The sequence below is a fragment of the Ceratotherium simum genome, chromosome 16, assembly GCF_057802395.1.
Source record: "Ceratotherium simum simum isolate JZ-2026a chromosome 16, ASM5780239v1, whole genome shotgun sequence".
Lineage (NCBI taxonomy): Eukaryota > Metazoa > Chordata > Mammalia > Perissodactyla > Rhinocerotidae > Ceratotherium > Ceratotherium simum.
The window spans coordinates 284,534-311,684 of record NC_141915.1 but is presented as its reverse complement, the minus strand read 5'-3'; the positions used below and the strand labels follow the sequence as shown (position 1 = coordinate 311,684).

The 27,151-nt window shown below is 54.5% G+C and overlaps 1 protein-coding gene across 1 annotated transcript; it reads right to left on the bottom strand.

The window, feature by feature from the left end:
* Positions 1–902: 902 nt before the first annotated feature.
* TMEM11 (transmembrane protein 11) lies at positions 903–15,434 on the bottom strand. The gene is made up of 2 exons (XM_004432976.3): positions 15,277–15,434; positions 903–1,779 (listed from the first exon to the last, which is right to left on the bottom strand). The coding sequence occupies exons 1-2, from the start codon at positions 15,336–15,338 to the stop codon at positions 1,263–1,265; spliced, it is 579 nt and encodes a 192-aa protein (XP_004433033.1). The 5' UTR covers positions 15,339–15,434; the 3' UTR covers positions 903–1,262.
* Positions 15,435–27,151: the final 11,717 nt, after the last annotated feature.

Below are 27,151 nucleotides of genomic sequence, written 5' to 3'. Positions count from 1 at the left end.
CCCCAACTCCGTGTGCCACCCAGCGCTCTAGGGCCCTGGGAATTAAGTCCAAGTTCCTCAGACTCTGTGGGCCACGGGTCCCTTCTGAAATCGTCAAAGCTCTGGACCTCTCCCTGCAAAAAATGGCCCCGTCGCCCCCTTGAGTCCTTGGACGCCTTCCCGCACCCCTTCAGTCCTCTCTGGTGTCAGTTCTTTCTGGTGGATCCTTTAAACTGGGTGAGCATCAGTCGGCTGTCTCTGAAAGACAGGCCCTTCAGGAGGAAGTGCTGTGCGGCTCTCAGGGACGACTGAGAGCAGAGGGCTTAAGACGGCCGCGGTCAAGGCAGGGGCCCGACCTCTGTGGAAGGAATAGTTCTCTGTTTATCCAAAGACTTAGAAGGAATGTGGAAGGTGATGCACAGTATGCCCTTTGGTGTGGGAGGGGGGCAAGGGATTCACGCCTATAGAAGGGGAGCACCAGGCGGGGGTGCTGTGGAGGCTGTGTTGAGGGCTCTCCCCTCAGCTAGGGCAGTGGGCTGAACTCAGGGTCCACGTCAGCAGCAGCTTTGGTGCTTTAAGAAAAATATGGATGTCAGTTTCTGTGTCTTCCTAAATCAGAATTTCTGGACAAGAGGTCCCAGGCCCCAGTTCTCCACGTGAACCCAGATGGAGACCGGGTGACCCCTAGGTTTCCCACCCTAACATGACCCTGAACAGCATGAGTGCTGCTGGCCTTGGAAAGGGCCACAGTGAGGCATGAGACCACCCTGGGAGGGGTCTAGCCCCGGGAACACCTGTTCAAAGGCCTGCCCTTGCTGCCAGTGGTGACGCCAGGCTGCAGCAGGGAGCTTCCGTGGTGCCCACTCTGTCCACGTGCAAGCCACCCCCCAGAGCAGACCGTGGTGGAGAGAAGATACCTGCCCTTCAAACTCTCATCATTTTAATAGTCGACAGCTGGCTGGCTCTGAACGGTACATTAAACAACAGACTCAAAGACCCCCAAGCGCGTCCACACCCCTCACAGCGTTGCTTCCATCAGCATTCCACCGCCCCGTCAGACTCCCACAGCCTCGGGCCCCCGGGGTCACGGAAACCCACGTCTTAGTGTGATGAGTTGAAAAAACCATCAGTACACTTATCACCTGTGTTATTTTTTTAAAATAACCAATATTAAACCAAACACCTCCCCAGGTCTGCGGCCTCAGAGCAAATGTGGCTCCGCGGCAGGCTGAGGCCTCCGCGCTCCGTGGGCTGGGTTGTTGTGTCTCCCGGCCCTGCGGCAGTCATACGGCATAGAGCTCATAGATCTTCTTTACACAGTACACCAGGGCGGCGAGGGCTATCGTGTTGTGCAGTCTCTTTCTGTGCAGGTCGTCCTTCCGGACCAGCACCACTGGCGTGGAGGAGGTGAGTGTGTGCAGGGGCAGGCGGGACAGTTTGTAGGCGTCGTACTCCACCTGGTACTTGCAGCAGGGGTCAAACTGCCAGGAGATGCCATAGAGCGTGCAGCAGGCCAGGCTCAGCACGCCGGCGGGCAGGGAGATGTAGTGCGAGTAATCGAGCGGCAGGGCCAGCGGCGTGAAGAGGCAGGCCGTGCCCGCCAGCACGGTGGTCTTGTGCAGGCAGTTGCCCACGGTGATCCAGCGGGCAGTCTCGTCGCCGATGCGGGTGGGCTCGATGACGATGTACTTGTACTGCGCCTCCAGGGCCTGCTCCAGCTCGTACTCAAACTGGTCCTGGGCGCTCTCCCCATTGTAGATCTCGTGCACGATGTAACAGTCTGTGGCCGACACGCTCACCCTGCCGACGAGGGGCGGAGAGAGAGGAGACGGTTAGGCTGAGAAGCACCTACTGTGTCTCTCTGCTGAGGCGCTGAGGGGAAGTGCCGTGAGGGGAAGGCTGGCCTCAGGCTCCGCAGCAGGCCTGACCTCGGGAGGGCACATCTCACTCCGGTTTTGTGGGGTTTCTTGCTGAGGAAGATTCGCCCTGAGCTAACACCTGTGCCAATCTTCCTCTATTTTGATGTGGGTCACCGCCACAGCATGGCTGACAAGTGGTGTAGGTCTGCAGCTGGGAACCGAACCCACAAACCTGGGCCGCCGAAGCGGAGCATGCCAAACCCAACCACTAGGCCACAGGGCCAGCCCCTCCCTCATGTTTTTATCTCCCTTAGAACCCATATACAAGATAATCAGTAAAGAATTTATTTTTTCTGAAAGAATAAAATAGTGAAATATAAAAAGACAGAGGAAAAGGAGTCTCTGACCTCTAAGAAGATGACAGCCTACAAAGGTACCGGGCCTGGCGGTTAGCCGAGTGCAGGGGACTGACAGATCTCAGTTAGCAAAGCAGCCCCAAGGAACAAAGAATGATTTCAGCCCTGAGTCACGTGAACACAGAAGACGAAGCCCGAGGTCGGCAGGATGAGATCTGCTCTGGGTTCACTGGGGCACCTGCAGAGGAGGATTCTCCGAGGGAAGCCAGCAGACCCGAGACAGATAATGCCCAACCCCCTGCCCTTCACACAGTTCAAAAGTAGTCCTCCTTGGCTTGCAGAACAGAAGGTGAATGGGGCCACCTTCGCCTCGGTGACAGAACCAACTCCTCTGGCCCTCAGGGGAGGACATGCTGCCGCCAGAGCCCCCAAGGCCCTTCGAAGGCCGGCAGCCCAGGAGCCCCCGCCCACTGCTCTGAAAAAGCAGCCCTTTGATTAGTTAGCAAAAGACAGCGCCTCAAGAACAGCAGTGCCTCTAAAGTCACTGGGCATGAGGGTCACGTGAGGCCCAGACGTTCTCGCCCGTTCTGCCCACTGGCCAGGACTCCATGTCTGCTGCCAGTAAATGCTTCTCTCATGCACATAAGCAGCACTGTTCACAAAGACCCACTTCAAGAGGCTGAGCTGGCCCAACTCCTCGTGGGACTCGGGAGGGCTGACATGGCTCTTTCCAGCGGAGGACAAATCGGAGCCTTCCAGAAGGCTCGGCTCTGCATCAAGGCCAGACAGCAACCTGGCTCCGCCCTGGCAGCGACCACAGGCCAACGGGGCAGTTTAGGCCGTGGCAAGACTCTCAATTTGAGGCCTCTCAATTGAGGTGTGAACTTCCCACACCCGCAGTGAACAAACCTAAATAGGACCTGTACGGGCCCTGTCATCTTCTCTTGCCTTGTTTCAACCTGTCCACATCTTCCTGGGTCTGCATACTGCCGCCCAGCATGTAGTGTTTCTCCTAGTTTTGTGTCATCTGTTCATCTGATAAGAGGCCTTCCTTATCCAGCCTCCGAGAGGGACCCTGCTAGACACAGCTCTTGAGGCTGAACCAACTTGCTGAACTCATGATATGCTTACCAAGCTGTACAGAGCCATCTCATGTCACACGCCTCAGTGAAAAGTAGCCCCTGCTCCCCAGGCTGGTCAGACTGTCACAAAGGAGACGAGCCCCGGCTCCTCGTGATCACGGCCCACCCTCCTGAGCCCTGCTTGTGCAGCGAGGAGCAAGCCCTCTGTGCTCACAGACACGAGGCCCAGGGGCCTGGCATGTCCTGGGGGCGGCACTCCAAGCGGCTGCTGAGTAAAGCCACGTGGAGCTGGGCTCCAAGCTTCCTGGTCAGAGACCATGTACATTAGGGACCAGTGAAGGCTTTTCAACAAGGTCACCCCAGAACCTCTAAGTTCAGCATTAAGGTGGTTCCAGCCCTCCTTCACAGATGAAAGCAGTGCCATGTTAGGGTGGTGGGAACTGGATTGTCAGGGGCAAAGTTCAAGGAGAAAGGACAGGTGATGGGAGAGCCAGACCACTGAGCGATCCTTCCAGTTCCTCCCAGGCAGGACTCTGCCATAAAAGCTACTTTTAGCAAACAAATAAGCCCACCTGGAGGCAAGTTTCCCTCTAGTTGGATAAATGCCTGGTTAATGCTCTCCTGTGGTCACATTAGAAATGAAAAGTCCGGGGCTGGCCCCGTGGCTTAGCAGTTAAGTGCACGCGCTCCGCTACTGGCAGCTCGGGTTCGCATCCCGGGCGCGCACCCACGCACCGCTTGTCTGGCCATGTTGAGGCCGCGTCCCACATACAGCAACTAGAAGGATGTGCAGCTATGACACACAACTATCTACTGGGGCTTTGGGGAGAAAAAGGGAAAAAGGAGGAGGATTGGCATGGATGTTAGCTCAGGGCTGATCTTCCTCACAAAAAAACCGAAAAGAAATGAAAAGTCCTTGGTAGAGGGCCGACCGTGCCCCGGGTGCAGGGGAGGAGCCTGGGGATGGGCGGGGGGGGGGGGGGGGGGGGGGACTCAGGTAGAGGGAACTCTCTATCCTGAAAACGGAGCTGTCATTACACTGGCGCAGGGAGCCTCCTAATTAAACCACAGGCCCTGACTGACTGGTGCCCTGGGGAGAAGTCGTTCCCTGGGGGGCGGACAAGAAGCCTCCTGATCTTGGGACGCTGGCGAGTGTGCCAGTGGTCAGGGCTGCCTTTCCAGGAAGAGTCAATGAGCCGTTTCTGTAAGAATTCACCGGAAGTTTATGAAATGAGGAAAGTCGGGTTTCCCATCTGAAGGCCTTTGTGGGGTCTCTCCCTTGGGTTTTAGTTCCCAGAGGGGAGGGAGGAGGTGACGTCAGTCACTCCTCCCAGGTGGATTCAGCACTGCCGAGGCCACCGCCGGCGAACAATCGGACCTAAGGGGCAGGGTTTCCCTTGGCTGGGTGAGTCACAGAGGATGACGGTCACTGCTAAGGCTGCCTGTCCCCCCGTGTGCAGACGGGAGGAACATTCCTGGCCCCGGGAATTCCTCTGTGTTCTCAAGCTCCTCGGGCAAGAGAGGCAGAGGGGAGAGAGGAGCAGAGGCGGGAGAGGCCTGAAGAGGAGGCACCGCCAAGGCAGCTGTGTGTCCTGCTGATGTCAAAGTGAGGCCGGGACGACGCCTTGCTGTCGGCGTCCGAGGCACGCTTTCTGGCCAAAGTCCCTCTGGAACACTCAAAGCAAAACGTGGGCGTCAAGGTTGGATTACAGAATGTTCTCGCCAAAACACAAATCTACCTTCGTGCAGTGCCCTTCTCTGCCCAGCAGACTGTAGCCATCCTGAACATGGTGAGAAAACGCCGTCAGGTCTAGTAAGAAAATGCTAGTTGAAGCCCCAGCACCTGGCAGACTGCTCCACCTCGCCCCCACCGTGTGTCGACCAGGCCCCGCCCCCCCAGCTCCCTGCTGCCCTGGCCTCTGGAAGCCCAGCTGGCACCCATATCCACGAAGGCCCACCTATCCCAGCCCACCCAGGGGCTGGCTCCCTCTGGTTGCTCAGGGTGGGCGTGGTGGGCACTGTGATCCGCCGTCATCTGGTCACACAGATCAGGGGGTGTGTCCACAGCTCCCATCAAGCCTGAAATGGACAAAAGCCAGTGCCCTCTGGCTCCTGTCTGACTCCTGTCCTCAGGTGCCGCCCCGTGTCAGCCCTGACAGCACAGGAGTGACGGCAATGGACACGGGGAGTCCCTCAGCCTCTGCCTTCGGCTGGGGGCGGTCACAACAGCACAGCCCTGAGAGTGTGCGCAGACACAGGGCTCTCACCCAGTCCACGAACCCCAAGCCTGCCGCAGCGTGCCCGCTGCCGTGGCCTCCTGGAGCCTCCAGGCCTTGCTTCGGGCAGGTTGCCCCGCTCCCATCCATCGCCGTCAACCAGCTATTCAGTGTGACAACGAAAGAGCAGGAGCCACGCTCCCGGGTGCCTGCCAGCAGGTGGTGCCACGTACACCACCCTAAGACTCCCCAGTGCTGCTTTCAAAGCCAAGCCCGCTACACCCAACTCAGGAAAGGGGTTCGTAGTTTCCACTGGGAAAGGATGAAATCTGAAGTCTAGAGAAGTGATTTCCAGGATTCCATGTGACATACAAGGAAGGAGATGGCAAGGTCCAAAACACACACAGACACACAAGGAGGAGGCTCCCTTTGTCAGAGGGCTCCCCGCCCAGCAGTCAGCACCCGCACCTTCCACCCCAGGCTGCAGCCATTGAGGCACCATCCGCCTCTGCAAGTGAGGTTCTCAAGGCAGCCCAGACCACTGGATTCAGTTCCGCATGGCGGACAGACTCTTACTTTAGAAGCCCCGTGGCCGAGTACTCGCAGGAGAGCCACGTCCACCACTGCGCAGCCACCCCAGCCCCCACTCATGTGTGGCTTGCTTTTTTTTCTAGATAGATGTAATCCAACTAAAGAAAGAACCCAGGGCCAGCCCCGTGGCTTAGCGGTTAAGTGCGCGCATTCCGCTGCTGGCGGCCCGGGGTTCGGATCCCAGGTGCACACCGACGCACCGCTTCTCCAGCCATGCTGAGGCTGCATCCCACGTACAGCAACTAGAAGGATGTGCAGCTATGACATACAACTATCTACTGGGGCTTTGGGGGAAAAAAAGTAAATAAATAAAATTATTAAAAAAAAAAAAAAAAAAAAGAACGAACGAGCCCAGGTAGAAGGCTGCCTTGAACATTTCAGAGCATCACCAGCCAACCCCCAACATGAACCCTGGTACACAAAAGCAGATTAAAAAAAAAAAATAGTAAGTAATAGCCAATTGGAATCTTTTGAGCCCTGGGCTTCCTAAGAGACTATATTTTTGCTTTTCATTGCAGGTATGAAATGACCAGCAAGAGAGCATAATAAAAAGAGTTTGTGTTATTAAAAAAAAAGAGAGAGCACTGATAATGGAGAAATCTCCAAGAAATAAAGTGAAAAAAGTGAGGAGAGAGCAGTGTTTACGGCATGCTGGCGTTGGTGTGTGTTTGAAAAGGTGCACGTTTGCTGTCATCTGCACAGAACATTTCTGGATGGACATACAGAGACCTGAGAGTGGTGAATGTGGCTGGAGAGGGAACGGAATGGCTCCGCAGGGAAAGGGGGTCCCTTTTGAACCTTTAGAATTGGGCCTGCTCAGCGGTCCTTACGGCCAGGGTCATCCTCCTCCACACTCTGCCAGCGTGGAGACCGCCGTGCACGGGGGGCCTTGAAGCGCCAGGAAGCAGAGCAGCCACCTGCCTGAGCTGGAGCGGCCACTGCAGATGCTGCCTCGAGGTCATGGGCACTTGTGACTGGGGGTCTTGAACCCATTGCCTCGCTCTGCCTCCAACCAGTCAGCCTGAGACCCTGGTCTCCCCTCTCCTCTGAATCAGCCCTGGTGGTCCTCAGGAAACAGTCATCAGAGGAATGCCCTGGGAACGCTGGCATTCAGTGAAAAGGTGGCCGTAATGAAGAATCGACGGGACAAACTGTTTCCCCCAGGATCTGGGCGCCCTGTGCGTGCGCCCGTCAGCCTGCCCAGAACCCGGCCCCACGGTCCCCCACACCGTCTCGAAGCCAGTCTCAAAGGAATCTGGGATTACAGAAGTAGTCTCAAACGTGGGATCCCCAAAGTTTGGCGACACCTCTCCAGAAGTTAGAGCAGCACTGTTTGGTGAGAGCAAAAGATGACTGACAAAGGAAGAGAGAAACTGTGATGTCTTCCGCAAGAGTGAGGACGGAGGCCAGCGCAGCCTCCGCGCGGAACCCTCACGTGCAGGCGGAGGGAAGCAGGGGCCGAGCATGCGCAGACGGCGCCTCACTCAGCCAGAGGCACGCAGCGCTGAAGGAGGCGCTGCCATGAAGAAAAGCCAGGAAACCACTGACAGTTCAGGCGCGAGGTGGCCTCTGCCTGGAGGAGGGACACGTGGGCCAGGGTAGTGCTAGTTCTCTACTTGTTAAGCTGAGCAGTGAGCACACAGGTTTATTATTTTTTAAATTATGGTAAAATACACATAAAATTTACTATCAATCATTTTTAAGTGACAGTTCAGTAGTGTTAAGCACATTCACATTACTGTGCAACCAATCTCTAGGACTTCTTCATCTTGTAAAACTAAAACTCTGTACCCACTAAACAGCAGTTCCCTCCCCACCCCACCCCACCATTCCAGTTTCTGTCTCTCTGAATTTGACAACTCTAGCTAAATCATAAGCAAATCATACAGTGTTTGGCCTTTTGTGTCTGGCTTATTTCACTCAGTGTAATGTCCTGAAGGTCCATCCATGCTGTAGCATGTGTCAGAATTCCTTTCCTTTTTAAGGACAAATATTTCATCGAATGTATAGACCACATTGTGTTTATCCGTTCATCCATCAATGGACACTTGGGTCATTTCTATCTTCTAGCTATTGTGAATAATGCTGCTATGGGTGTACAGATATTCATTCAAATCTCTGCTTTTAATTCTTTTGGATGTGTACCCATAAGTGGCATTGCTGGATCGTATGGTAGTTCTATTAATTTTTTGAGGAACCACCACACTATTTTCTGCAGCAGCTGCACCATTTTCCATCCCCACAAACAGGGCACCAGGGTTCCAGTTTTTCCACATCCTTGCCAACACTTGTTATTTTGTTTTGTTTTTAATAGTAGCTATCTTGACATGTGTGAGGTGGTATCTCATTGTGGTTTTGATTTGTACTTTTTTAAATAACAGCTTTATTAAGATAGAATCCACATAATACACAATTCACCCATTTAGAGTGTACAGTTCAATGGCTCAGCATTTTCACCAAGTTGTGCAACCAACACCACAATCAACTTTAGAACATTTTCATCACCCAAAAAAGAAACCCTGTCACTCCCCATTTCCCCCAACCCTCCCCAGCCCCTGGCAACCACCAATCTACTTCCTGACTCAACAGCTTTGCCTCTTCTGGACATTTCACATAAATGCAGTCATACAGTATGTGGTCTTTTGTGACTGGCTTCTTTCATTTACCATGTTTTCAAGGGTCATACATATGGCAAGTTTGTGACTTTTCACATGTTAGAAACATAATTTTGATGTGTTTAACATATAATTTTTAAAAATCCAAGAGAAAATATCTGGGGGGAAGTAGCAAAGGTGCTATACATGAAAAAAGGTCAACAATGGTTTTCTTTGGATGGTGGCCTAACAGGTGACTTTTAAATTTTATTTTTCTGGGCCGGCCCCATGGCTTAGCGGTTAAGTGCGTGCGCTCCGCTACTGGTGGCCCGGGTTCGGATCCCGGGCACGCACCGATGCACCGCTTCTCCAGCCATGCTGAGGCCGCGTCCCACATACAGCAACTAGAAGGATGTGCAGCTATGACATACAACTATCTACTGGGGCTTTGGGGAAAAAAAATAAATAAATAAATAAAAATTTTAAAAAATTTATTTTTCTTTGTACTTTTCTGTATTTTCCAAAAAAAAATAAAACTAAAAATAAACAAACATGTGCTTCTTTTGTAATGGGAAAATTAATTATAAACTTTTTGTTATAAAGAAAAATCTTCTTCAACAGCCCTGTATCCTTTGGGGTGAAGAGACCAGACAGCCATGGGCCCTCCAGAGCTGAGGGGAGCAGGGGGGCCACTTCCAGCTCCAGCAGCTTCTCAGTGCCAGCAGAGAAGCCCCTGCTCCCGGGGAACAAGCCGCCCCCGCCAGGAACAAGCCCACCGCAGCCGAGTCTGGGCACAGGCAGCGTCTCAGGGCTGAGGTGTCCTGCTGCTCTGACACCCCTGCAGTCCTGCCAGTGAGAGGCAGGAGGCGAATTCCACTCCCGCTTCACTCACGCAAGCACTGCCCAAGTTGCCTGCAAGCCACCATCATTCTCTGGTCACGCTGGACCCGCAGGAAGCAAATCCAAGTGCAGTGGAGCACGCGCTGTGGGCCCAGCTCTTGGAGCGGCCAGGCCCGCAGCAGGACTGAGCTGTGAGCTCCCCTCCGAAACACAGAAGGATGTGGGCTCCGAGCTCCGCAAAGGCAGGCTGCGTTTTCATCACAGTATCCCCAGCACAGGGCCTGAATGTGACAGGTTCCTAACAGACATTACTGCAAGTATGTTGGAAAGGAGTGACAGGAGGAGAAAAACAATTATAATAACTGAGAGAGCTGGTGGCTGGAAAATTAAACTAGGTCCAGATGTCAGGTTGCCTTCCACCTAAAAAGCATGTGGTCCCTGATCACCTGTGACGTGTGAGGTGCTGACTCCACCTCTGCCCCCGGTGTAGGAAACCTACTTTTGGCTAATAAAAAATTGCTTCCCCAGGAGCCAAAGAAAGCAGTAAAATCTATGCCAGTGAGGACAGAAAGGACAGGCACATCGCCCCGAATATTGAGGACGGTTCCAAACAGGCCCAGGAACTTCCAACCAGGGCACCTGACATCTGCACCTGTTCGAGAGCCGAGTGCAAGGGAACGCGCTCCTCCTGTGCTCTGGGGAGTGTGCAGCTCTCTGCTTTGGGAACAAGCACGCAGTGAGTGCACCAAGTGTGGGCGTCAAGAGGCCTGGATTCAGGTTTCCCCTCCACCATTCACTGGCTTTGTGTCCAAGGGCAGAAGCCCTCGCTGCTCCGAGCCGGCTTCCGTCACGTCAAATGGGGCAAAGGCCCCAGCTCACCCAGAGTGCTGCAGTGGAGAGGGGATGGGGGCCGGCGTGCAAACCAAAGTGACAGCTGCAAAGCACCAGCCCAGGGTAAGGCCCATGTGGCTGTTTAAATCTAAATTAATTAAAATTAAGTAAAATAAAAGATTCAGTTCCTCAGACACACAAGCCACTTGTCAAATGCTCGACAACCACATGTGGCTAATGGCTACCCTAACGGGCAGTGCAGATACAGAACACCTCTGTCCTGGCAGCAAGTCCTACTGGACAGCCTGGAGCTCAAGAACCGTTATGACGACTAAGTGACTGTTGGCTTTCACAAGAATTCTCTGGCCCATAAGTTGCTGCTGGCACCAAGGACAGAACATAGTGGTGGCAGCTGGGAGGTTCCTGTGTGTGCTCGCTCTGTGGGGTACTTTCCACCTGCTCCCACTGCCCTCGCTCAGAGAGGCATGCACGCACACGCGCGCGCACACACATGCACGCGCACAGGCCCAGGGCGAGAAGCCCAACTCAGGCTTGGTCTCAGCCTCCTCCTCACCTCCATAGACACAAGATCATCCCTCCCTTCTTCAAAAAGTTGGGCCTGAATTGGAATGTAGCCTAAAGGACCGAACCACTGAGGCACAAGTTATTGTAGCTGGAATCCAGATTGCTCAGTGAATCAAGCAAGACAGAAATTCATGCTGAAGAGGATGAACCCCAGCAGATCCTAACCTACAATATCCAACTTCTGGGATTAGCATGTGGCCCAACCATGCACGACTCGGCCTGCTGACAGCCAGCTGAGTGGGACCCACAATCCTCAGGGCTGCACCCACAGACTGGGGCGCAGATGCTGTCCCTGCGTGGCTCACCCAGACCAGGAGCAAAGAAACGTTTCCACCACCCACCAGAGCCAGAATGGGAGTCTTTCAAGAGAAATAAAATACCAACCTCTAAGGGTCCTCAGCTCTAACAGGCAAGGATCAGATCAGAATGAGGGGAACATCACCCCAGGAACGTGAGCCGCCTGCTCGCACGGCTTGTGGTCCATCTGTTGAGCTGGACTGCAAACTAAACCCTCCACTGGCCACCCATGACCAGGCCCGTCCAATTCACAGATTAAAGCAAAGGTGTCCAAGAGGAGGACCAAGTCCCGGGGAGTAAAGCGTCATACAGAAAGATGTGGAAGTGATCCCACGGAACTGGCTGCCTAAAAACGCTGGAGCAGACGGCTGCACAACCCAGGGAAGGGGAAAGCCACAAAAAAAGTGACTTCGCCCTCAAACCTGAGCATTCAGTCCAGCACGCCCAGCCCTCTAAACACTCCAGGCCTTTACACGGTGCTGCTGCATCATGTTGTGATCAGAATCAGATCAAGTGCATCTTCACGTGATGGTAAGAACAGGAACTGAGAGCACAAGGCTATCCTCACATTCCAGCAGTCATGGAGAACTCAGGGATGCTCAGGGGCCCTGAAGGAGTGAAGACAAGCAGCCCAACGGGACAGGCGGGACCGTCTGTGAGCTGCTCCAGGTTGGCACCCAAGTGGCAGAACACACAGATACCTGCACTGTGCCTTCCTAGAGGGGCAGGTGTGTCTCAAAGACGCCGACAGGACAAGTAGCAGTCTGTCTCGTGTGCTCGCTGCCAGTGTGCTGAATTCTGGACAAGAATTCAAGTTACAGCTCAGAGTCTCGTGTTCTTCATTACAAACACTGTTGATGCCCTCAATTTAACGGAGCAGAGAAAAATCAACGTGGAAGCAGCTACCACTTTGCTGTTTCTACCCCTCTCCTATCTTAGCCGAGACCAGCATTGTCCTATCGATGGAGCTTTCTGCAGTGATGGACATGTTCTATATTTGCGCTATCCAGTATGGTAGCCACAAGGCACATGTGTCTGCTGAGCACTTGAAATGTGGCTAGTGTGACTGAGAAGCTGAATTTTTCATTTTACTTAATTTTTTTTTTTTTTAAAGATTTTATTTATTTTATTTTTTCCCCCCAAAGCCCCAGTGGATAGTTGTATGTCGTAGCTGCACATCCTTCTAGTTGCTGTATGCGGGACTCGGCCTCAGGATGAACGGAGAAGTGCTGCCTCGATGCGCACCCGGGATCCGAACCCGGGCCACCAGCATCGCAGCGCGCGCACTTAACCACCAAGCCACAGGGCCGGCCCGTTTTACTTAATTTTAATTAATTTCAATTTAATTACTACAGGTGACTAGTGGCTACTGAATTAACACAGCTCTCGACCCAAGAACCATGTAAAGCGAGAATCCACACGCTGTGTGTTCTAAACTAGACCATCATTAACACACAGCTGATGACAGTAATTCTCGTGGACAATCTGGTACCAGGCAGGGCCTTTAAATACAAGGCATGGTTCCGGCTTTGCAGCCGCTGGCAAATCTGGAAAGTTTATCCAAAGCATTGCTCTGCTCCAGCCCCAGCCCCAGCCCCAGGCCCAGCCTCAGCCCCAGCCCCAGCCCCAGCCCCAGCCCCAGCCCCAGCTGAGACAATGTTTCCTTCAGTTTCAACATAAAGCAGATTGCAGCCAGGTGTGTGCAGCACCTCGGGAAAGTGGTGTTACAATGTGGAACTGAGATTTGAGTCAGCACAAATGTGACATGGAACAAAGTCATTTAAGAGAGCCATAAACAGCCTACTTCAGTCATAAGAGCCAATAATATACTCGGGCCTCATCGTCTACGGTTCTGGGCAATCAATTAATCCGGTCTGCCCCACCCGAACAGCCTTCCCACCCACTGAGCAAGAATGGAGGTGCGCCCAGAAATGAGCTAGCTGGCCCTGGGGCTGGTTATGTTTCCATCCTCTGCTCACCATGGGAGGATCTTAGGGAAACGGGGGTCAGAAAAATGACTCCTCCAACAGATCCCAGCTAGGGCCCCCATGGCAAAGGCAAAAAAAGGGGGACCTCCCAGCCACACCAGGTTATCTGGAGGGAGGAGAGATGGTGCCACCCAAACCACAAAACCAGATGCCCCCTTCCTGGCTGACATACCACATCTGCATGTGTGAGCACAGCCTTCAGTTCCAGGCCAAAGGTGGCCACCTGAACCCCTGAGGAAACCAAGCAGGTAACTGCAGTGAGTCAAGCTGTCAGGGGAGGAATGATGAACTAGAGAGCATGTGCCCTGACCAAAAAAATGCGGCCCTACTCAACTTTTCAAGGAGAGTTTTATGTAAAATCTTTCAATTTATAAGCATTGGCAACTAATCTAAATTCTCTGAAAAACTGAGGGTCAACAGTCAAGGACTGGATTCAGCCTATGGGCTGCTGGTTTGCAAACTCAGTTTTGAATTAATGCTTTTCTTGAACCAAGGAGAAAAATCCCCAACATCTAATTTCTTAGATCACTAAGAGCTTAACTTTTGTTGGCATGGCCCTGTATGATGCCTGGGCCTCTCCACTTGGCCTTCCGGTTGTTTTCACCCACTAAGGAGGAATGCCTTTCTCTCTGATACTCAGTTTTCTAAACAGGTTATTTCCTATTACTAAAGAATTGTTTGCATTAAAGAACTCAAAAATGTTTGCTAGTTTTTAAGGCCATCTGGAAACCATCGAGGTCACTTCTTTAACTTCTTTCTATTGCCCAATCTAAGAAACACCAGGTGGGAGTTGGGAAAATAAAAATATCTGCTTGCCATTCACTGTTTTTCCAAGGAAGAGGAAATGCAGAACAGACAGTGTTGGATAACTCTGAGCTCAAGAATAAAATGTAAGCTGAAGGGGTCTATCACAATCACCAAACAGGAGGAATCTTCTGAGCTGGGAAAACCATCTGCAGGCAACAGCAATGAATGTGTGATGGAATCAGTCAAAGAAAAGGAATAATGCAGAATAGTTGAGAGAGAGAGAGAAGAGATGGGTAAAGGGAGAGCGAGAAAGAGAACTGTTCTGTTTAACAATCCTCACCACAAAGACAAAAAGAAGCAAACACAAAACTTTCCTTTCTTGCTGCCCCCTGCTATACCAATCAAGCCATAATACAATGGTCAGGGACAGTTTAATCCGGTGACTCCACCAACACACATCCTTTCCCAAATTTCTAGTGGCTGAACAGCTTCTAGTGGCTTCTACTAGCTGAAATTGCCTTCCAGAAATAAAAACTGTAATTTCAACACGAAAACTACTCCAATCTCATGTTCTAGAAATCAGTTCTCCAAATCGAGACCCACCTTGGAAAAAACGAGTTCCTCACTCCCCACCCAGACCATTCATTGGGAAAGGTCACTTGAAAGGACTTCCAAGGCAAGGGTGGTTGCAGAGAACCCTCAAAAAGTCGCAAGAATCGGCCCTCGAGGAAGCGGCCGGCTCTCGGCCCGGGAGACACAAGTGGGGAAGGTTACGGCTCCCCCTGGTAAACGTGCAGATCGCACGGCCCTTCCCGCGCCCGGCCCGCTCTGTGAAGGCTTCCCCTTCCTTCTCCCTCCCGAGACCCATTCCTCACCACGTCAGCGGCCGCGGCCGAGAGGGCCACGCGCGGGGCCAGGCGAGGCGAAAGCTTCGGACGCCGCTCGGCCCGCGGGCAGCCAGGCGGGTCCCTGGGGCCTGCGCGGGGCGCCCGGTCCTCTCCGCGCGGCCCGGCCTCGGCCCCCACCCTGCACGGCGGCGGCCCACCTCGCCCGGCCCGCCATCGCTCCCTCTCCTGAGCCCTCGGGGAGGCCGCTTCGGCCCGGCTCGAGCGGGCGCCGCCTCCCAGCCGATCCCGGATCGGCCCGGGCTGGACCCCCGCGTGCCCGGCGCGGGGACGGAGGGCGCGGGCGAGCGAGGAGGGGGAGCCCGGGGGCTACGGCAGGGAGGGCGCTGCAGCCCCCGGAGGCCCCAGCGGCTCCCCAGCTCCTGAGCCACCCGCCCTAGGGGAGCAACACGGCCGTGGATCTCACCTCTCTCGGGCGCCGCCGCCGCTGCTGCCCGGGCCAAGACGCCTCCTTCCCCAAGCGGCCATCTTGGAGACACTCTGCTCGCCACTGTCTCGCGCCAAGGCGGCCCCGGGAGAGCGGGCGGGCGGAAGGGAAATGTAGTTCGGCCCAGAGCCCCGGCCAGCCCGGGAGGAGGAGACCGAGCCCCGCAGGACTACAGCGTCCACAATGCACCGCGCGCCGGAAGCCCCGCCTCCCGAGGTCGCCTGGGAAATGCAGTCCTCAAAACGGGCAGAGTGGAGGGCGCCCCGGCAAGACTCCTGGTCAGTGCACGTTTCCGGAAATTACGATGCCCAAAGTGCACAGCCAAGGATCACAGGGGCCCACCTGCTTGTACGCCCTCGGGCTTCGAGAGCACGGAGCCGAAGGAGCGTGGAGAGGAGAGCGCCTACAATTCCCAGAGCGCCGCGCGGGAGAGTCCCGCCGCCCGCCCCGCCGCCGAGGGGGCGCCGCGCTCTCTGCCGCCGCGTCCCGCCCTGCCCGCGTCGTCGTCCGCGCGCCCAGCCCGGCGCCTCGGCCTCGCCCTCCGCGGGGCGGCCCGACCTGCCCTTCACGGCCGCCTCTGCCCGCTAAGGTCATCGCGGGCTGACGGCGCCGCCGGGCCCTGCTCGGAGGCAGTCGCTGCTCCCCTCCGCTCCCCCAAACTCTCTGGACTCCAGGGACACTTGGGAGACGAGACGGACGCGGGCCCCGCTGCCACGGAGGGCCCTGCGTGCGGGCTGGTGGGAGGAAGAGTCTGAAAGCAAAGAGGAGGAACTACCACGTGATCATTGCCACGAGAGAAATGGGGTTCTGCGATAGAGAAAAGCCCATGTTAGATGGGCCACGAGGCCCCTTCAGGCCCCGCCACGCACCCCACCCCTGTCCTGCGGTGACGTGAACGCAGCCGCCTCCTTCGGTGTCTTTGGAGGCATATGCTGGGCAAACCATCCTCCTGACGGGAGCCCTGCCCGGGACCTGGCATTTCCCTGCCTGGACGCCGCTGCAGAGGCAGAGTCAGGATGGACCAGACGGAACCCAGAGATTCCTAGATGCTGCTCCCTCAGACCCGTGGGCTATTTTGGGGGGATCCTTTGCCGTTTTTAAACTTCCAGTCTCTCTCCTGCTTTCCGCAGACGATGTTGCTAGTCATATTAGTTGATCCCATTAAGTATTGAAGCAACTCTTACATGCCGAAATCTGCTCCAGATTCGGAGATGGGGAGAAGCATGGCGCATGCTCTCAGCACCCAAGTCTAGCGGAACTGGGCGAGCCAGGGCGGGAGGGCTGTCGGGTGTCGATGGGACTCGCATCACTGAGGATTCCTTGGGATTTCCTTCCAGCTCACATTCTACACTCGTAAGTGCTTGAGGTCCTCTCACAGTCCCTTATTACCTGCAAGACGCAATGCAAGCTCCTTAGCACAATCTGGTAGCTCCCCCCCACGCCATGGTTTGGAGGTTGTCTACCTCTCCTGCTTGAGCTGCCCCTTTCCTGCATGGAACTTGCCAGACTAGCAGAGTCAGAGGGTTTGTAGGCCCCCAGATGTTATACGCTTTGCCTAAAATGCCTTTGTCTTCTGGCCGACTATGCTCCTAGACCTTGGGCCTGTCTCATCCCTTGAAAGTCCCTGCTGTTCCTGTTGGGTCGGGTAGCACAACCGTGCCTCCCAGTGCCACTGTAGCGTGTGCTAGAGCTACAACGTTACCACATTGCCTTGGCACTGCCTACGGAGAGTTGGTTTTCTCTGGACCAGTGTGGTGGTGAAGAGTTTCTAGGGGTTCTGGAACAGCTGGGTTTGAAGAATGGCTCAGGCTCTGGGTCTGGGACTGCTTAGACAACCCCTGTTCCTCAGCTCCCTGGTGTGTACCGTGGGGGGGATGTCAGTGCCTCCCTCAGGACTGCCCTGAGGACCACATACGATGACGCAGGTGTGGGCTTCGAACAGCACACTGGTAACGATGACAGCTGACGGCTCTGTCATGCCAAGCCCTGTCCTCAATGTTTTAAGTGATGTAACTCTTTTTATCTTCACAACAACCCTATGAAAGTGATACTGTTATCATCAGCATTCTTCTTTTGCAAATGAGGAAACCAAGTTACAGAGGACCTGAGTGACTGGCCGAGGTCACGAAGCGGGTCAGCAGCGGTGCTGCGATCGGAACCCAAAGCGGTTGCAGGGATTTCACTATGCCGTGGTGCCTCTCAGGAAGAGCCCCGGCAGTGCCACTGCCGTCGTCAAGGAGGACAGGTCCCAGGCCAATATCTGGTGCACAGACAGTGTAAGTGCTCAAACAGCTGTGGACCTAGGATGATCTTCCCGTCTCCCCAGCTCTTGCACTTAACTTCTAACAGGCCATCTGTTTCCAGTCTGCGGACTTGAGCTGAGATCCCCAGAATGTTGTCTCTTGATCACTATTAGGGCACAGACATCTTCTGAAAGGTTCATAGGCGGGTTGATGTACATCAACTACATGAGGGCACAACCTGGATGGTAGAAATTGGAATTTCTGAGACTCCCGATGAGGCCTCTGAACTGCTGGCACAGGGGCAGCCCGCAGGACAGGCGGCTCCGAGATGGTGCTCACGATAATCTGCCACTTCTCTTACTACCCTTTTCATTCATCTTTTTTTTTTTTTTGTGAGGAAGATTAGCCCTCAGCTGACATCTGTTGCCAATCCTCCTCTTTTTGCTGAGGAAGATTGGCCCTGGGTTAACATCCGTGCCCATCTTCCTCTACTTTATATGTGGGATGCCACCACAGCATGGCTTGATAAGTGGTGCGTAGGTCCGTGCCAGGGATGCAAACCCGGGAACCCTGGGCCACCGAAGCAGAGTACGTGAACTTAACCACTATGCCACTGGGCTGGCCCTGATTCATTCATTCTTATAGCAAATAATTATTGAGTGCACACTCAGTGCCAGGTACCGAGTATACTGTTCCTGGTCTCGTGGGCTTTCCAATCCAGTAGGATAAATAAGTAAATAAACATTTTCAGAGAGTGATAAGTACGAAGAAGAAATTAGGCAGGGCGATGTAATAGAGTGACTTGGAGATTGCAGTTGGCTAGATGAGGTCTCTTTCAGGAGGTGACATTTGCATAGGACCTGAATGAAGAGAGTGTGAGCGTGAAGAGTTCACACAGAAGGAATGCTCCGCACAGAAGGCATTGGCGCAAAGGCTCTGGAGTTCAAGGGAGCTTGGTGTGTTCCAGTAACGGGACTGGGGTGGCTGGAGCACGCTGAGGGAGGAGAGGTACTGGGTTTGCCTCTGGTTAATTCACTTCTTCTCTCTGAATTTCAATTTTCTTAATTGTAAAATGGGGGTAATTTTACCTATATTACTTAGTGTCTAATTAGGAAAAAAAGAAGCCACCCTACATGTTTCAAACAAGGAATATAATACAGGGGGTTGTTTGCAGAGGTGTTGGGAGGGCTAGAGAAGCCAGGGGACAATAAGGACACCCACAGACCAGTCCCTGGCGGGGACCGGCCCCCACAGCTGGAGGAGCAAAAGGAAAAATAGTGTTTCCCAGAAACCATGCTTCCTGCCGCCTGAGCAGGAGCTGGGGGCTGCACTTGCTGGGGACGCTACTGACATGCGGCTGCTGCCACTACTGTGGCCTGAGGTGCCGCCAGAATCCGGGACTGGGACGGCTTTTCCCTCCCTCCCATCTTCCGAACCCCTGCCAGGGCCTCCCACCAGCAGTCAGCTCTGGGGGTCTGGGGATGTAGTTTACGGGCTTCCAGCCCTGGCTGCAGAGAAGAGTCCTGAAAGATAAGTGTGGGATGAAGGCAGCAGACACCATTCACACACCAGCCACCTTGCAGGGCCATTTTGAGGAGTAGAAATGAGTATGTACTCAACAAATTATGCTTGTTCTTATGCTTTGTAGCAACAGTAGGCATTTGGGAAAGGCACATCCTCCAAAAGAAAGTTTACGATTAAAAGCATCAAAAATAAGCATTTTAAAAATAGAATTTTAATTCTGAATGGGTGATATATTCACATGGTATAAAACAAATTACAAAACAATACGTGGTGAAAATACAATTCCCTTACCCTGTCTCCACGTTACCTCGTCAGCACCCTGAGGGCCGGCACTGGGGCCCGTCCTGCGCATCTTCCACAGATAGTCCACACACTGGCGAGTGGACGCACGTGAAACAACTGTCCTTTCACCCAAAGGGTGCGTATGTACACACTGCTCTGTCTCGTTTTTCCACCTGTGTCTTAGGAGATCACTATCAGCACACGTGGATCTGTTCTCACGGTCCGGCCACGGCGGTCCGTGTTCAGACAGGCCGTGGCCTCGGCCGCCAGTCCCCGAGAGGTGCTTACAGTGGCAGGGGTGCTGCGGTGAATGCACTCGCACAGCCTCGTGGTGCCCGGCACGTTTCCCAGGGATGGCTGCCTGACGAGAACTGGCTGGGCCGAGGGCAGGGCGCCTGTCTTTCTGATAAACAGTGCCGAGCTGCCCCCCACTCCACCGCAATGTGTGACGGTGCCTGCTCTGCCGCGGCTTTGCCGGCACGCTCTGCGCGACCTCCCAGCTGAAGCCCCAGGTGTTGAGGGGCGGAGACAGGCTCCCTCCTGTGTCCGTCTGGGTTCTGGACCCGAAGATGCCATGAGCAGGATAGAAGGGCTGTTGTTTTGTGCCACTGTGCTGTGAGGTGCTTGCTACACAGCAGCAGATAGCTGAACAACCCCTTCCTAGACTCCTGTTGGCAGACATTGTCCACTTGGTGAGACAAAAGCTGGCCTAGTGGTGCTCAGCGGTGCAAAAGCCCAGTCATTAGCCCAACTGCAGGCAGCCAGTGTCCCTCCAAGATGTCCCCAGGGAGCCCCAATAATCCTGCCCATCAGCGTGCCACCTCAGACACAGGGACGGCCCTGGGACGTGCGAGAGCAATACCAGCACCCTCGTTACCTGAGAGATGAGGCAGTGGCCGCAGGCGTAGAGCACGAGTCTGTGAAAGGCACAGGGTGCCCCTGATCTATCCTGGTGTCCTCCTCGGTGGAGGCCGATAGCAGTCAGCCAGAGCGCTGAGCCCCCCAGCAGTCATGGAGCCCCGTGGGAGGGGTGTCACTCACTCATCACCAAACCCCTGCTGAGCACCTGATCTATCCCAGGTCCTGGAGAAGCCCTGGGGACAGAGGAGCACATGGACAAGGCCCTGGCCTTCCAGCAGCCCACCTGGCCAGCCCCTAATTCGGGGGCCAGGGGCAAACACAGAGCAGGGGTGCGGAAGGGGGACGCGGGAATTTCAGTTTTAATATCGGGAGGTCCTAGGCCAACTCCGTCATGCCAGGGTGTGGTGAGGAAGGCAAAGATGGTTTGATAACGATTGTGCCTTTTTATACCCGCTTTATAGCACGAGCCGCCCTCACGACAGGCCAGTGAGGTGGGTGAGACATCTGTTAGTACCGTGATTTCACAAGCTGGGGCTGGGGCCGGCCAGGGAAAGGGGGAGACTTGGGATACTCACAGGGCATTGAAGCAGTCACTCTGTATGGGTTTGCTAAGGCTGCCCTAACAAAGGACCACAGACTGGCGGCTTCAACCATAGAAGTTCATTTTCTCGCAGCTCTGGAGGCTGGAGGCCTGAGACCAAGCTGCTGGCAGGGTCGGCTGCTGCTGGGCCTCTCTCCTGGCCGGCACACAGTGGTCTTCTCGCTGTGTCCTCACGTGGTCGTCCCCCGTGCACGCACACCCCTGGTGTCTCCGTGAGCCCCATCTCCTCTTTTCGTGGGGACACCAGTCAGAGTGGGTTAGGACCCACCCGTATGACCTCATCTCGGCTCATTCGCCTCTGTCAAGACCCTGTCTGCAAATACAATCACATTCTGAGGGACTAGGGGTTAGGGCTTCAACATGTGGATTTTCGGGGGACACAATTCAGCCCAGAACACACTCTTTCCCAGTTTGGACTGAGGCCACAAAATGAATCGAGCACCATCTGTGCCCTGCGGGGACCGTCACAGACCTCCAGCCTAAAAGAAGTTGGAGGTCGGTGGGGGGTAGGGGGGAGATTGGTTTGGGGCAAGAAGGTTGCGCTGGGTCCCCTGGGTTGGGGCGCAATGGGCTGGTGGATGGCCATGTGCGAAGGGCTCTAAAGGGGAGAGGCTGCGCTGGCACCCGAGGTGGCCAGACACAGAAAGGGCGACGGGCCTGTGCTGGGGCCAGTTACATTCCCCAGCTGGGCAGGAGGAGATGCAGTGTGAGTCGGATGCTATTTTAAATCCTGTCTTGCCCTGGGGGACACCGGCAGGGACAAAGGGCCCCCTCAAGGAGGATGGGCCACCAGGTTCCTAGGCACTGAAAGAACGGGAAGGCCGGCCATCGCAGGAAGCAGAATCAGAAGGGCCTCGCGGTGGGGCCTCTGCAGAGAACTCAAAGGTGATCATCAGCCAGCATATTCAAATGGATTCCGGTGCACCCATGTTTTCAGCACACTATTCACCATCACCAAAAGGTGGGACACCCCGAATGTCCATCCGTGGATGAATGGAGAAACAAAATGGGGTCTGTAGCACATAAAAAGGAATGAAGCTGTGGGAGATCAGAATTGGCCACCCCAAAATGTGTCTCTTTGGCTTGAGGATTATTTTGGGCTGGTTACTTTTAAAAACTGCAGACATGGGAGAAGCTCTGAAAAGTAGAATTAACCCTTTCCAAGAGACATTTACATTTGTAAGGGAAGTCTCCATTTGTAAAGGTGTCTCCCTCTCTGTACCAGGAAGAAGGGGGGATGGCCTCATCTCTAGAAACTCTCATCGGCACAGAAGGTAAGGACTTAAATCTGCATATTAACCTCTTCTTTACTGTGCTTTTCTGGTAATCTCCCATAGCCGACTCCCCACCCCCAACATCCTCCTTTGTCTTTAGCTGAAGATAGTATTTAAGATGACAGCCTCCGCCATTTTGTTGAATTACCCAGTTTTTCCTCAGTCTCTCCCGTGTATACATGTTATAAAGCTTTGTTTGATTTTCTCCTGTTATTCTGTCTCATGTCAATTTAATTCCTACCCCAACCAGAAGGACCCAGAGGGTAGAGGAAATCTCTTCCTCCCCTACAAAGCACTGACACACATGACCACACGGATGAACCTGGAAAATGTTATGCCAGGTAAAACAAGCCAGACACGAGAGGAGAACTAGTGCGTGATTCCCTGTGTATGCAATGTCCACAATAGGCAGATCCCCAGAGACAGAAAGTAGATCAGGGTGCTGGGGCTGCGGGGAGCGGGCGAGGAGTCACTGCTGATGGGTTCCAGGTTTCTTTCTGGGATGAAGACAATGTTCTGGAACTAGGTAAAGGTGATGGTTGCACAACATTGTGAATGTACTAATAAATTCCACTGAACTGTGCTCTTTAAAATGGTTAATTTTATGTGATGTGAATTCCACCTCAATTTTAAAAAAAGTGACCATGAGAATGAGCTCCAGCTGTAAACATCTGCATCAGCCACGGAACCCCCTGGGCTCACTGGGGGGTGTCAGGTAGAGCTCTGGGCCCCCCAAGTGGCGCCCTCCCCCGCCCCAGCTACCAACATAGCAGGTTGTGGAGAATCACAGCCGGCTGCCCCACACCCCCACTCGCTCAGGTCCCTACACCCGTGCCAGGACGAAGGGAGGCCATCCCTGAGCGTCCCCAGGCGGGCCTGGTGCTGACGATAAAGATATCGTACCACCCACACTGTAGTTTTCCAGTGACCACATTTTAAAAAGTAAAAAGAGACAAGTGAAGTAAATTTTAATAATGTATTTTATTTAACCCAGTATATCCAAAAAATCATCATGTCAACGTGTAATCAATTTAGAGTTTATGAATGAGATATTTTACATTCTTTTTTTTTTATACTAAGTCTTCAAAGTCCAGTGTGTTATTTCACACTTAGATACGTCTGTATCAGGACACTGAATTTTCTTCAGGAACACTTGATCTGTATTTATAAATTTCATTAAGTTTATGGTTGAAAAGTAGATTCACATATGCCAGTTGTTCCAAACATACTCAAAAGTATGAGTAACTGAATCGAGTATTGCTTTTAACAATTGCAATTAAATAAGTTAAAATGGAGTAAAGTTGAGAATTCCCCATTCGGCCACGCTAGCCCGTCCCTGGCTCCGTGGCGGGTTCTCCCCTCGTGTGCCGGGCGGCTCCACCTCTGCCCTGGAGCAGGCGGGGCAGGAAGCGCGTGGTGACAGGGGTTTGACGACAGGCAGAGCGCAGCGGGTGCCAAAGGCTGGGCGGTCACCCGGCAGGAGCGTCAAGGCTGCGGGCCAGGCCCTGGGAGCACCTGGGGGCCCTCCTCAGCTGCGGCTCCCTGCAGCCCTCTTGAGCTCAGCGTCTTGGAGGGGTCATTCCTCGGGGGAGAGTAGGGCAGGCTCTCACTCCCGCTGCGGACGGGAAAGGAGCCGGGGGGGACGAGAAGGATGGTCGTGTTGCTCAGGGTCAGTGTGCGCTGGCCGGACGCCGGCTGGGGCCGCACGCCCCAGGGTGCACTCAGAGGGCGCCCCGGGCTCGTGTGCCCAGAGTCTTGGGGCTCGGAAGCAGGAAGCTGGATTCGCACCCATGTCTGTCTGACACAGACCCCGAAACTGTGGACTCCCAGAAATTGCTCTCAAATGTCAGAGCCAGGGCAGACCAGGTCATCCTCACCTCCCCGCTGAGCTTCCCTCTCCTGCCCTCCCCCACCCAGTGCGCTGCTCCGCTGAACGGGGGCAACAAGGGGCATTTGAGACTGCATCTCATCAGATTTGGTTTTAGGAGGGAGATGGAGAAGAATGCCTGGAACGAAACAGGAGCTGGTGGGAAGGAGGGAGGCAGAGGCCTGGCCCCCTGTGTTCATCCTGCCGGGGAAAGGCAGGGCGGAGGAGAAGGAGCTGGGGAAAGAGAGAGCAAGGCAGGAGAGGTGGGGAGGGCTGTCGTGGGGGGCGTCAGATGTGCTTTGTGGGGCTGTAAGGGCAGGAGCCAGGACCAGAGGCTCTCAGTTGTGTTAGTTCCCTGTGGCTGCTCTAACAAATGACCACATACATAACAAATGACCAATGACCTCTAACAAATGACCCTCTAACAAATGGGCCACTGAAAACAGCAGACATGGACTCAGAAGTCTGAAGACCAGGTGTGGGCAGGGCCACCCCCCACCCCCACCCCCGAGGCTCTAGGAGAGAATCCAGCCCACCTCTTCCAGCTTCTGGAGGCTGTGGCCTTCCTTCTTCCGTGGCTCGTGGCCACATCACTCCAGTCCCTGCCTCTGTGGTCACATGGCCTCCCCTTCTGTCTTTACTCCCCTCTGCCTCTCTTTAGGGACATTTGTGGGATGTAGGGCCACCTGGATAACCCAGGGCAATCTCCTCATCTCAGGATCCTTCACTTCATTGCCTCTTCAAAGACCCCTTTTCCAAATGGGGTGACATCCCCAGGTCCCAAGGATTCAGATGCCGACATGTCATTTTGAGGGTCACCATTCAACCTGCTACAAAGTGACAGGGGGACAGATCACTAGCTCAACACTAAGAAAAGACCCCATGCAGGTCACCAGGCAGGTGACTGAGGAGGGAGTCCCAGTGTGGACGCCCTCCGCCCCCCACCTGGGTGGGCTGGCCTCGGGGGTGCGCGGTGTGGAGGCTGCAGGGGGAGGCCGGCGCTGGTGGCCACGCAGAGGAGCCGTGGGGCCTCCAGGCCTGGTCCTGTCGCTCACACATCTGTGTCTCTTTCTGTTGCCTGAAAGTTTAGGTCAACTTTTGGAAGAAGGTGGTAAATTTGCCACCTCTGTAGCTCCTGTCTGGGGGTCCCTGCCCTCCTCACCCCAGCCCAAGGCTCCCTGGCCTCCACTCCGGAAGTTTGCCTTATAGCTCGGGGTAGTCGGGACGAGGCCTGTCCTGATAGCCCTGCCTCAGACCGACGCCCAGCAGCCCGAGCTGGGGGCCAGGAGCCGGTGGGTGGTGCCCCCTCAGACCTGTGTGTCTATTGTTGACAGGCGGGCTCTGAGGAAGGAGATAGAGGGTAGGGGTCTTCTGAGGAGCTCGGGGCTGGTGGGGTGCAGTGGGGAGGGGCGGGGGAGACAGGTGAGGGGAGACATGTGCGCAAGAAATGCTGGGGGAGGCCCGATCAGACCCTGCTGCCTGCAGATAGGCCACTGCTCATCAGTTAACTGTATCCCCCTGCTGGTAGGTGCACTTCCTCATCTGTTCTGGAGGGTTCTGAGCAGTGCCAGGCAGAAGTGCTCTCCTAGGTGCAACCCAAAATTAGGTTTCCCATTCTGGGGCCAGATGAGATGTGTGCTGAGTGTGTACGGGGGTCCCAGAACCGAGGCTTCTCTCTGAAACCCCTAGGCTGCAGGGATCAAATTGAGTTTAGGAGGGATCTGATCTGGTACATTTAACCTTTTTTTAATTAAAAAAAAAAAAATGTAGGGGCCGGCCCGGTGGTGTAGCAGCTAAGTGTGCACACTCCACTTCGGCGGCCCGGGGTTCGCAGGTTCGGATGCCAAGCGTGGACTGACGCACCGCTTGTCAGGCCATGCTGTGGCGGCGTCCCATATAAAGTAGAGGAAGATGGGCACAGACATCAGCTCAGGGGCAATCTTTCTCAGCAAAAAGAGGAGGATTGGCACCAGATGTTAGCTCAGGGCTGATCTTCCACACACACACACACACCACTATAGAAATGTGCTTCTTGCTCATGTAATAAGCCAAAATGAGAGTTTGTTATTTGCTGGTGGCTCTTCTCCGTGCAGCAATTCAGGGACCCCTGTTCTTTACAGCCAGTAGATGTACCGTCCCCAAAGCCTTGTCATCGACTGCATCCAGCAGTGGAATGGGAGTAACAGAGCCTGGGAAGAGCCGCCTCATTGCCGCACACATCCCTTTGGCTAGAACTCAGCCCCAGGTGCACGCCTGCTGCAGCGGGGCTGGTAGGTGCAGCTGTGCGTCCACGAGTGGAAGCACGCTGGGCCGCAGACAGCCTGTGCCGCACCTCAAGGCTCTCCAGCATCAGGCCCCACCCACCGCTCCAGGCAACTTCAGAAGACACCAAATGCTCTCTCACCACTAGGCCTCAGCTCATGCTGTTTAGTCTGTCCAGAGCCCTCCTTCCCCGCACTGTTCTAGCCATTCATCTGTCTGCCCATCCGTCCGTCCGTCCAGCCAATAAATATTATTGAGCATCAAATACGTGCCAGACCATGATCTCAATGCTGAGGATAGCGAAATGAACAAAGCAGAAAACAGCAGACTCCTGTCCTCAGACAGTGGGGCTTGTACTGCAGCAGGGAGACGCAGATGGCACACAATGAACAAGGTATATGTGATAAACCAGTTATAGGTGAGGTCAGAACACAGCAGTGATGGAAAAGTAGAGCAGGTGAGGGGATCAGGAGTGGGGGGCAGCGACTTAGAAGGGTGGGACCCAGGAAACGAGGCCTCTCTGAGAAGGCAACAGGCAGGTGGGCACAGACCTGAAGGAGGTAAGGGAGGGAGCCCTGAAGACGTCTGGGGGAAGAGCATGTACAGAGGGAACAGCATGTGCAAAGGCCCTGAGGTGGGAGTGGCTTCTCTGGCATGAGGAGCTGCAAGGAGGCCTGTGTGGCTGGAGAGCGGTGGGAGACAAGGTCAGAGCCCAGGGGGACCAGGTTGTGGGACCTGTGGGCTGGTCCCTTCACAAAGCCCACCCATCTTTTCATTTTCAACCTAGAGCTCCCTTCTTCAAGAGAGCCTTCCAGGGCTCTCCACGCTGAGGGCACTGAGCTGGAAAGAGTGGGACCCCCAGAATAGTAAAGGGGCGTTTGGGTGCACTTGAGCCAATCCGAGAATCCTGAACCAAGGAGGGAACAGCACAAGTGTGTGG